Source organism: Aethalodelphis obliquidens, unplaced genomic scaffold (genome assembly GCF_003676395.1).
Source record: "Aethalodelphis obliquidens isolate GAN/ISIS:26980383/991018 unplaced genomic scaffold, ASM367639v1 scaffold55, whole genome shotgun sequence".
NCBI classification, from domain to species: domain Eukaryota; kingdom Metazoa; phylum Chordata; class Mammalia; order Artiodactyla; family Delphinidae; genus Aethalodelphis; species Aethalodelphis obliquidens.
The window spans coordinates 536,140-548,556 of NW_020837999.1; the positions used below are offsets into that span (position 1 = coordinate 536,140).

The window sequence follows — 12,417 nt, forward strand, 5'->3', positions numbered from 1 at the left end:
GTCCGGGAAGATCCCACATGCCGCAGAGCGGCTGGGCCCGTGAGCCATGGCCGCTGAGCCTGCGCGTCCGGAGCCTGTGCTCCGCAACTGGGGAGGCCGCGGCAGTGAGAGGCCCGCGTACCGCAAAACAAACAAACAAACAAAACAAAAAAAACAAATAAAATAATCTATCTCTTTTCTGCATTATTAGTTAAGCTAGAGAAATTACAGCGAAATGTATCAAATTTCAAAAGGGTTAAAGATTTGAGCTACTTTCAATACTAAGTCCAAAATGAAAGCATTTATTCAAATGAGTTGTTTTAAAAAATTTTGTGTATGTCTTTAAAAAGTTTATGGAACAAAAGTTTCCCTAGAGATTAAAAAAAAAAAAAAAAGCATTTCTACTATAGTATAACAAGACTAAAATTTGGAAATTGTGGCATAGCAGCTCATTATTCAGGGTAGAAACAGCATAACAAACTGGCCATACCCCCAGAGAGGAAGCACTTCAGGACTATGTGTGCTCACCCAAAACAATGAAATGACTATTTGCACTGAAGGCACTGAACTACTGCTGAGGAATCCTCATTAGGGGACACAGCACCCCTTACAGAATGTTAAACAAGGAGAGATCTAGAAGATATACGAGATCTGGGCACTGGAAAACAACCAAGCAAAGAAATACAAATGAACTTGGCTTTTAAGTGAGTAGAGAGTATCTCTTTTTTTCCAAGTATTTTAAAATGTCTAATAGTAAATGCTAACAAATGCTAACAAAGGAGTCTAAAGTAAAACATGAAGTATTTTTTAAGAGTTTTTTTTTCTTCTATGTATTCAGAGAACAGCAAAGAGCAAAATCCACTAAGAATTTATAAATATTTTAGAATGTTAGAAACTGTAAATGAAAACCAGAAAATCTAATGAAGTACTCTCTCCCCATCAATAGATTAGAAATAATAACACAATGGCTTTTTTATTACTGTACCTCCCACAGGCTTTTCCTTGCCAAGGCCAAGAAACCTCAAGGACACACAAAAACCATTTAAAGTACTTTCCTGTCTCCTCCACTCGCAATTCCAACAAAAAACTTGTAGGAATTGGCTTCTAATTTAGGCTTGTAACGAAATGCGAATTCTTAAAATAAGATTGGCTGAGAGCTAAATCCTTTGTTTCTAAAATCAAAGATAGAAAATAAAATATACTGAAATGTTTAAAGTGTTTCCTTCTTACTACAAGGGCTAGTTGCAGTATTATCATACTTATTCTCCCAATAATGGGCCTAACCCCCCTCCCTCACCTTTTAAAAAGTGATTCTAAGTATAGCGTTAACCCTTGCGTCTCCATTTTTACAAATCATGTGGCATAAGACATAACCTTTGAAACAATCTTGAAAATGCCTCCAATAATGCTGTTACTATGGTAACTCTTGTAGGCTAGTTCTCTGAAAAGACTCAGATTCCTGAGTCTGAACAAAGTTACCTCACCATTTTCTACACTTCTCCCCCCACCGAGAAAATTTATCCTTTGCAATAGCACATACACATTCAATTGAAAAAGATCAACCTCATTAACCATGCAGAATCTATTCTTTTTAACTTAATGATCATTTCTAGTCTATGTTTTCTGATACATTTCTCTTGGAATATTGTCCAAGGAAACAATAGAAATCAAATTCTGCTTTTGATCACCATTCAATGTCAAATTTTCTGTCATGGGTTCCTTTGTCTTTTTGGTAAAAAAATTTAGTGATATAAATATTTAATATGTAGCAACTATAAAAAGTGTTTTTTTTTAATTTTAGGGATATCATTAAACTACAACCAATGGTCCCTCTAAAAAATGCTTGTGTTTTTAAAAGTTTGACTGTGGGCACATGAATCAAGTTCAGTCAGTAAACAGCTGTGTTACTTGAATAAAAAACCAAACACATTCCTAATTGATACTTACCCAGTACAACACCCTTATCCACACACACACACACTCAAGGTGATCATAAGTGTTTCTTGTGAAAAGACTTTCCATAAAGGAAGACACACATATACTAGCTCTAGACAGTAAAGAGAATTACATTTCATTTAAAGATAAATTCCACTTGGACAGCAAGTCAGAATTTCTTGATTTCATGTGCGCTACCTTATTTGATCCTTACAACAAATCTGTGACATAAACAGAACAGATACTATGATCTCTGCTTTAAAGGTAGGGTTTTATCTGGGGTTGGGGTGGGGGAACGCCCTACGGATAAAGATGAACAAAACTGGGAAACAGTAACACTTGTAACACTTCTATCACTCGTAAGTTACACGGACTTGTGATCTGACACATAATGGGATAAGTGGAATCCTCCCTAACTTAATATAGACAATAAGATACAGCTTAACCATAACCTCTGGGAAGTCTTCTCTACGCTTCCCTTCCTGAGGCCTAGAGGCTGGGTTAGGAACTTAAGCTGTATGTAGGCTGTTCTGGTAACCCTGCCATCTCTTTACCCTCTATTTTAACGTCTCTCTTTTTTAAATTGTGCTAAAAAGCACAGCATAAAATCTACCACCTTAACCATTTCTCAGTGTACAGTTCAGAAGTTTTAATTATATTCACATTGTTGTGCAACCAATGAATGCCTTTTTACCTATTTCCCCTACTAGATCATAAATTCTTAAGGGCAAGAATCGTGTCTTGTTTGTTGCTCTTTTTTTACTGCCTGGCACAGCCTGATACATAGAATATTCTCAATAATTCTTAATCTATGCACCTACTTACCCACTCACCTCCCTACCTAATTCAGAATTAAAACTAAAAAATGAAGTGTTTACACAGGGGTATACATAAGTATATTAATTTCAGTCAAAAAACTCTGTTGTTGTCGTGTATCGATTTACTACGCTTTCAAAACTGTTGTTGTCGTGTATCGATTTATTGCGCTTTGCAGACAGTGTTTTTTACAAATTGTGTTGAGCAAGTCTACAGGCACTATTTTTCCTTTTGCTTACTTCATATTTCTGTCAAATTTTGTTAATTCTTGCAATATTTCACAAACTTTTTCATTATTATAATAATTGTTATGATGATCAGTGATCTTTGATGTTTCTAATGCAAAAGCATGAGAAGGCTCATTGAAGTCTCAGATGATGGTTAGCATTTTTAATGGTAAAGTATTTTATTTTATTTATTATTATTATTTTTTTAATTTTTATTGGAGTATGGTTGCTTTACAACGTTGTGTTAGCCTCCACTGCACAACAAAATGAATCAGCCATACACATACAGATATCCCCTAACAGTAAAGTATTTTAAATTAAGGTATGTAAAGTCAGAACTTTTTCTGATTTGGCTGACTGGTTTTCTAATTAGGGTATATAGCAGATATTCTCTATAAATTGGATGAGTGTAATCTGCAGCTCCAAAATTTGTTTTCAAAAATACATTTAAAAAATGTGTTAAAGCATTTCATCAAAAACACTGCATTGAAAAGTGTATTAAAATTAACAATATTTTAATTTTCCTAATTGTTTCTTGAGTATGTTGAACTAAACAAGGAGACTTTAAAACTAAATATATGATTGGTCCTACTCAAGCGTTTTGGTATACTCTCCAGAAAAAGAGAAAGTGAATGACTCTAGTGACTAGTTAACAAATCATTTTTCATTCAGTTTATGTTCAATTCTTTACTCAGTTTATTTTCAACTCTTTGCTTTCAACAAAGAAAACTTGATAGATCACAAAAAATAATTATTAATAATAGTTTACTATGCAATTTTGGGGGGCATATAATTCAGAATTTGTCCAAAAAACTGAGGGACAATGCAACAACAAAATTTCCATTCTTACGTATATAGCAATGCTAACAAAGTTCCTCAGGATTTACTTATATAAAAACTGAAAAATGGAAGAGTAATAAGTAATATAAATTTACCTCATTAAGAAACATTGGGACTTTCCTGGTGGCAGAGTGGTTAAGAATCTGCCTGCCAATGCAGGGGACACAGGTTTGAGCCCTGGTCCAGGAAGATCCCACATGCTGCGGAGCAACTAAGCCCGAGTGCCACAACTACTGAGCCTGTGCTCTAGAGTCCACGAGCAGCAACTACTGAGCCCGTGCACCTAGAGCCTGTGCTCTGCAATAAGAGAAGCCACTGCAATGAGAAGCCCGCACACCGCAACGAAGAGTAGCCCCCACTTGCCGCAACTAGAGAAAGCCTGTGTGCAGCAATGAAGACCCAACACAGCCAAAAATAAATAAATAAATATTTTTAAAAAAAGAAATATTTGTGTAATAATTATTAAAATTTGTAATGTTATGTTGACAACTATAGATAAAATCAGAGTAATGATAATTACAACACAGAAAGAAAAAAATTATTCTAACAAGTATTTTTCCTAATAATAGGAATTTATCTTCCTAGTAACTAATTTTCCTACTAATAGGAAATTAATAATTTAATTTCAATTTACATGCTATGTATCAGACAAAAGTCATTAAAACAAAAGTATATTATACTAAAATAAAGTTCAATGGGACAGAGATGTAAAATTTCTGACTATTGTAGAATTGCTTCATTAAAAAAAATTAAATCATGGTATAATGCCTCTATATTTAGATTACCTGGGTACACTTAGTAGAAACACTTAGCAGCTTTAAAAAAAAATGTGAATATTTAAAATTTACTGGAAAAGATTTTTTTGTAATTATTTAAATTTAAGACAAAAAATTTCAGACATAAACTTAAGAATGTCTGAGAAGTAATATAATTTAAAATAATAAAATAAAGATAATAAAGCAATATATCAATAGTTTAAAAGATTATTTGAATGGGTACATGAACAACAAAAAAAAATCTAAGGACAATACTATCCAAACCACTGCTTCTAGCTTTAGGTGTTCAGATTTGGAGTGTTTGCAGATTCGAGGAATTCAGATTTTCAGCTTCTTACTGAATGGTATCAGTATAGTTAAAGACATGTTATATCCTAAAATATTCAACCAAAAAAAAAAAAAAAAGAAAAGAAAAACCAGTACTCAATTTTACCCAGGATGGGAGAAAAGTAAAGGGTTATTAAGCCATAGGGTAGCATGTATCAAATTAACTGCCTGACTTAGAAATTCTCTATTAACAACCTTCTGAATCATGATGCATGCCTGGACTGAAAAATAGCATTCTTCACCAAGAGTTAAAATTTGGGGAGTTTTCATGGATAGGAAGAATTAATATTGTTAAAATGACCATACTACCCAAGGCAATCTACAGATTTGATGCAATCCCTATCAAAATACCAATGGCATTTTCTGCAAAGCTAGAAAAACAAAAAACCCAAATTTGTATGGAAACACAAAAGACCCCCCCCCAAACAGCCAAAACAATCTTGAGAAAGAGCAAAGCTGGAGGTAACACGTGCCTGATTTCAAACTATACTATAAAGCTACAATAATCAAAACAATATGGTACTGGCACAAAAACAGACACATGATTAGTAGAACAGAGAGCCCAGAAATAAATCCACGTATTGGGTTGGCCAAAAAGTTCGTTCGGGTTTTCCATAACAGCTTATGAAAAACCAGAACAAACTTTTTGGCCAACCCAATACTTATGATCAATTAAACTATGACAAAGGAGGCAAGAATATACAATGGGGAAAAGAAAGCCTCTTCAATAAATGGTGCTGGGAAAACTGGACAGCTATAGGCAAAAGAATCAAACTGTACTACCTTTTCACATCATATACAAAAATACACCCCAAATGAATTAAAGACTTAAATGTAAAACCCAAAACATTAAAACTCCTAAAAGAAAACATAGGCGGTATGCTCTTGACATCAGTCTTAGCAATATTTTTTTGGATATGTCTCCTTAGAAAGGGAGACAAATGCAAAAATAAATGGGACCTAATCAAACTAAAAAGCATTTGCACAGGGAAGGAAGCTATCAACAAAACGAAAGTGCTGCCTATTGAATGGGACAAGATACTTGCAAAGGATATATGAGGTAAGGGGTTAATATCCAAAATATACAAGTAACTCATACATCTCAACATGCAGAAAAACCCAACCTGATTAAAAAATGGGCAGAGGACCTGAACAGAAATTTTTCCAAAGAAGACATTCAGATGGACATCAGGCACATGAAAAGATGCTCAACATCATTAATCATCATGGAAATGCAAATCAAAACCACAATGATATATCACCTCACACCTGTCAGAATGACTATTATCAAAAAGACAACGAAAAACAAGTGTTGGAGAGGGTGTGGAGAAAAGGGATCCCTTGTGCACTGTAGGTGGGAATTTAAATTGGTGCAGCCACTATGGAAAACAGTATGGAGATTCCTCAAAAAATTAAAAATAGGACTACCACACAATCCAGGAATTCCACTTCTGGGAATTTTTCTGAAGAAAATAAAAGCACTAATTTGAAAAGACATATGCACCACTGTGTTTACTGCAGTATTATTTATAACAGCCAAGGTATGAAAGCAATCTAAGTGTCCATTAATAGATGAATGGATAAAGATGTGGGGGGTATACACACACACACACACAGACACACACACACACAATGGAATATTACTCAGCCATAAAAAAGAATGAAATCTTGCCATTTGCCACAACATGAATGGACCTAGAGGGTATTATGCTAAGTGAAATAAGTCAGACAGAGAAAGACAAATAGTATATGATTTCACTTATAAGTGGAATCTAAAAAACAAACCAAAAAAAGAACAAACATAACAAAACAAAAGCAGACATACATACAGAGAACAAACTGGTGGTTGCCAGAAGGGAGGCGGGTTAGGGGATGAGTGAAATAGGTGAGGGAGATTAAGAGGTATAAAATTCTAGTTATAAAATAAATAAGTCATGGGGATCTAATGTACAGCATAGTAATTACAGTCAATAATATTGTGATAACTTCTTATGGTGACAGACAGTAACTAGACTTATCATGATCACTTTGTATTATATAGAAATACTGAGTCACTATGTTGTACACCTGAAACTAATATAATATTGTTAAGTCAATTATACTTCAAGGAAAAAAAAAAACTATTAGAAGGCACTGGAAAGCCACCAAAAGCAGGCAAAAAGCCTGAGCTTACTTTGAAAAGATGTTGGCATAAAGAGTAAGAATTGTGAGTTTGTGGCTTTTTGCCTGAGGGTGCTCCCAATACCCTCTTTCTACTCCAGTCACAGAAAAATCAGTCTTACTGCCTCCAGGACAGAGTCAGGGTTGATGGAACAGCTAGAAATTTAAAGGGGTAATCCTTGAAGGGAGAGACCTGCAGAAAGGGTAAAATGCAAAATCTGAGTACAAAATCTACCAGTATCCCAGGCCGACCAATGGGTAAGCATGTACAATGGAGAGTCTGAGGAGCTAGCCAAACAGTAGGTGCACATGAGAGAGGAGTTAAAAAAAAAAAAATTAAGGGAGCTTCAGGATGTATTTCTTTCACTGAGGTACTTAGTTAAATTATATCATTTAACAAGAGTGCCTCCACAGTGGTAAAGTTATTGGCTGCATTATTAATATTACTGCAAAGTGTTCTGCTGGACCAAATCACAAGCTTTACAAAAAACAACCAGCCTAATCTTTCAAGACCATCAGACACACAGCAGCAGTTCTGGAGCACTAGCTAAGGCTCCTAAATACAGCATCTCAATTAAAAAAAAAAAATCACAGAAAAAGAACTTTTTATCAAAGTATCTAAAAATAATTGTAATAATTTCAATTGGTAACATTTCTTTACCACTCACAGATGAGAGTGCAGCCTCTAAGGTGTAGGCTGATACTGATTTAAATAGACAAAGAAGGAAGGCATTTTAGTAAAAGGAAGTGAGATCTTTGATTGACAGCTCTTAGGAGAAGGTTAAAAATTCAAAAGGAGTGCCTGTATGTGGCTCAGAACCTAAAAGCCTTTTTCTCCTCCCAACAGAAGAACAGTCTCAAGTAATAACTGGTTGCCATGGAGATAAGAAACTAGAGAGATCAGAGAACTCAATTTGCAGTTAAATAGGCTGGAAACAATCCTTACTACTTGGTGAAGGAAAGCGATTAAAAATATACATGATTGCCAGAGGGAATCTTCTTCACGTAGCATTTCCTAACCTCATTAATGAACAAGAAGTCTAAAAAACCAAATGCAAACCCAAGGTGTCTTGGATTGAACCCATTAAACAAATTCAGGACTTCAAACGTTATCAAAATCCTTTCTCTTCCAGATGACTTTGATTCTTTTTAACGGTACTTGTTAGTAAATACTGAAATGAGACTAAAATTGTGTTCAAGAACAAAGTAGTACACCTGACGGGACTGGAGCATCAATGGAAAAAAAAGAAGCAAGACAAATGGAAAGGGAACCAGAGTAAGAAACAGATTCAAGTGGTGAAAATCCAGATTTTGAAAAATCTTTTCACAATCAATGAATACCTTTGTGAGTGCTGTAAAGGGCTGCAAACGTCACCGTGAAGAAAGTCGTGGAGTATTTCCCAGCATTAACTAAATGAGGAAAGGCCCTTTTTGTGTCTCGGTATCGGCGCAGGCACTGGATAAAGCGAAGCCAAGCAGGAATGCACTGAACAATAGCCCGCACACCATATGAGTAATTGTGGCAAATTTCTGGTTCTGTGAAGATTTCAAAGAAGAAAAGACTACAATTAAAAAAAAATAACTTGTTCACATCATTTAGAGTCATATATTGTAACCACTAGGAAGTCCATAAAAGCAAGGAACCTGGGTTTCAGAATCACTTTTTTCTTTGCAACTATTATATTCTTAAACTTTTTAGTGGTTGATAAGCTGAGAAGAGAAGGTAAAATACACAGTGGGAACTTAGAAAAATCTGCTGGCTCAGATTTCTGACTATCTATTCTGGAATCACCTTCTTTGGAGTGTGGTAAAACTATAAGACAATTAGAAGATGAGTACACTAATCAAGGAGAAAAAAATTAGCTCTGAAACATCTGGAAAACCTATATATATCACTGGTGACTCCAGTCAATTTCATGAACTCCAAACCACTACAATATATCCACTATAGGTTGTTCACACTCTTGTTCTTTAAATAAAACGAACAAAGAAAACAAACAGCAGAGTTTATACTTTTAAAATGAGAAGAATAGAGTTCGTAAATCAATTTTCTTCAAATTCTGGAAATGTATCAGAGTGGTTCAACATACAATAGAATTGTGATCTGCTGGCATCAATGAAAATGTGTTGGCACTGGCTTCATTAACTTTTGTTAGTCAGATGTTACATAATCTGTCTAAAGTTGGTCTTTGTCATTAAGGCAAAATTCCTTAGTAACTTGAACACCTGGCATAAACAAAGAGTGATAAAAAGAGCCAAAAGAAAAATAAGGTCCCCAAGAAGAATTAAAAAACATCTATGACTTTCTCAAAGCACTTGATCTAATTTCTAAATTATCAGTATTTTTGATCATAGTAAAGCAATACTGTGATAGCAATTGTTGACACTAAAGCATCTGTGATTTAATTACCAATGTATTAGAAGTTTTTTAGTTTTAGAATTCTTTAAGTGTAAGTTGTAAATCTCCTGGCAAATGAATAGCTAAAATTATAATATATAATTTAAGAGCCAAATTATATCAGATAAAGAGATTGCTAAAGGAGTGCCAAGTACATTTAATTAAATTTGTAATATTATTGGATGATCTTAAATTTCTCAGTTATCATTCCCAGTATTTCTTGGTTTACACTGGCAGTTCAGTAGTGTGGATGCACATTCATACCCTACCTTCTGAATCATTTGGCAACAGGCCCCCACTTTCATCCCATTTGAGCTCAAAACTGTAGAAGCAGATCATATATTCCAGGTCCATCAGTATCACTGACAGGCTGTTCAGCTGATCGGCCAGCCAGAAATCAGCAAAGCCTACCTTATGGAAGGGGGCTGTAAATACTCGAAACTGGGAGAAAGAAAAAAAATCAGAAAACACAGAAACAAGAAAGTTCATATTAAATTTCTCTAATTCATGTCTGACCCTGCAGCATGATTACTTTAGTTGATAAAATGGAAACCAATGAACCAATCACAAACACAGGGACCTGGCAACAGTGGCTAGGTTGAGAATTAGTAATGAAGGGAATGAGTTGAATGGACAACTAAGAAAGGAATTAAAAGGGTGGGGCAGGGGGAAGGCAGGAATAGCTACAGTCAGAAAACAGAAAGCAGAGAGGTGGGAAGAGCTGAAGTGGAAAGCACAGAGAATGGCACAAATGCACCGAGAGGACATTTAGCGTTAGTCTAAATTAAATTTTGCTGGAGACCCATGTGCTATGATAATTTCTGGAATATTCTCCCATCTTAGCTAACTGAATACAAAGCTCTTCTTTGCCTACACAGGACAGGAAGGGGAGGATAGCGCCTCGTCTGAAGTATGTATTATTCTCTAACCAAAGTCACTTTCATTTCACTAATGCCATGGTGATAATTGTATTTGTCTTCAAATTATGCCACAAAAATCAGCCCACATCCTACTGTTACAAAAACAATGATAAATAAATCCAGGTTACATGTCTTGAGCACTAATCCACTCTGTGTATTTTTCTCATAATGCATTTCTTATAATCCATTAACTATAACAATTCTGAGCTAGGTGTTATCCATATCCCCATTTTACAGAAGACCTATAACAATAACTCCTCCTGACTCTATTCTGTGGAAGCCTGTTTACTACTGCAAAGGAAAATTCTGGCATTGCAGAGAGAGAAAGAATTAGATACTAATCATCAGAAATAAGCTCAAACTGTACAGACTGCCTTGAAAGGCCTTGAGTGAAGTGAAGATGGGATGAAGGCAGCTTTCCTCCTCACCCTGTTAGACCCTTTCTATCTTACACAGGTGAAAATGGACTCCTAAAACAAGGAATTCTGGCTAAGCAACAGTTTTGAGAAAATGAGTCTAAAGCTATAGCTCTCCTGCCATCTAGGTATATTCATTTAATAGACATATCCAGCCTGGGAGACTATGGCTCTCTTCTCTCAGACTTGGCTGGTTCTTTCTATTCTTTCTCTAAATAATTCCTTTGATTATTTCAGGGAAATAATAAATGACTATATTACAAATCAATCCTGGGTGTCAACTATCTATGACAGGTATTGTCTTGGAGCTTTGGAATTTAGACCAGGGGTCTACAGGACACAACACAGGCTTTAAGACATTACTTTCTGGAGCTGATATATTTTGTGTCCACGGTTCAATCTCTGATCACTCGCTTACTCTTTCAGAAAGCTGTTCAGTAAGCCAGATGAGATGTTACCATTTGCAACCATAAGCTCCAGATACAGCAAACTTTATTTTTTTTTTCAGGGTAGGGTGGGGTAGGAGGTATTAGGGATTGAGATGTTAATCATTTATGCACAAAGAGGTTCTGGTACCAGTTTATATAATATTTTAAGAAACTCTAGGTACAGAATGGATTTAAAAGATTCAAAGAGACAGAAACAAGAGAATAATTTAGGATATAACAACAAAGGATCAGGAAGTCTTACTCAGTCTAGTCATGGACTTTTGTGAAACTGGTAGCCTAGGGCAAACTTCTCATTTCTCACTGATGTTAGACAGACTACCATTACTGTCACAACCTGCCACACCCAGCCTCAAAACCTGGCTATTACAGAAAACCTCTGTAAGAGCAGAAGGGGAGGACACTGTATTAAATAAGAAAAAAGAGATAGAGGGATGCACTAGAAAAGGAAAAGAGTGACATAAAATAAAAATTGGAAGGAAGGGAAAATTTACAGAAGAGAGAAGATGAAAAAAGAAAGAAAGAAGGGAGTGGTAAATATTGGTATAAGACAACTAATGAAGGTAAGAACATAATTATAGTCATTCATACATTTAACAAAGATTATTAAGTATTTACTATATGTCAGGCATTGTGGAGGTACTAAATAAATAAAACATGGCCTGTACCCTTAAAGACCCACAATCCCTTTGGTCAAATAATAAATACCTAAAGAAATAATGACAGCACCATGTGGTAACTGCTATTACAGATAGGCATACAAAATACCCTGGAAATACAAAGAAAGGAACAAGTAGTTTGGTCAGAGGTAGGGTGAGTGGAAATGAAAATAAACAGATCATACTTAACTCCCTGACATTAACACATAGTCAAATTCATCTTAGATTTATCTGAATGCCTCCTTTTTAAAAAAAAATTTATTTATTTATTATTTTTGGCTGTGTTGGGTCTTCGTGTCTGTGCGTGGGCTTTCTCTAGTTGCGGGGAGTGGGGGCCACTCTTCATCGCGGTACGCGGGCCTCTCACTGTCGCAGCCTCTCTTGTTGTGGAGCACAAGCTCCAGACGTGCAGGCTCAGTAGCTGTGGCTCACGGGCCCAGTTGCTCTGCGGCATGCGGGATCTTCCCAGACCAGGGCTCGAACCCGTGTTCCCTGCATTGGCAGGCAGATTCTCAACC

The 12,417-nt window shown here is 35.7% G+C and overlaps 1 protein-coding gene across 1 annotated transcript in view; it reads right to left on the reverse strand.

Moving 5' to 3' along the window:
- The window catches only part of XPR1 (xenotropic and polytropic retrovirus receptor 1), a 203,712-nt gene that overhangs the window by 33,568 nt on the left and 157,727 nt on the right, over positions 1-12,417 (reverse strand). Inside the window, exons 10-11 of the mRNA XM_027086144.1 lie at positions 9,728-9,899; positions 8,402-8,596 (exon numbers count right to left, since the gene is read on the reverse strand). Coding sequence (XP_026941945.1) covers positions 8,402-8,596; positions 9,728-9,899 — 367 coding nt within the window. The remainder of the gene's footprint in view (positions 1-8,401; positions 8,597-9,727; positions 9,900-12,417) is intronic.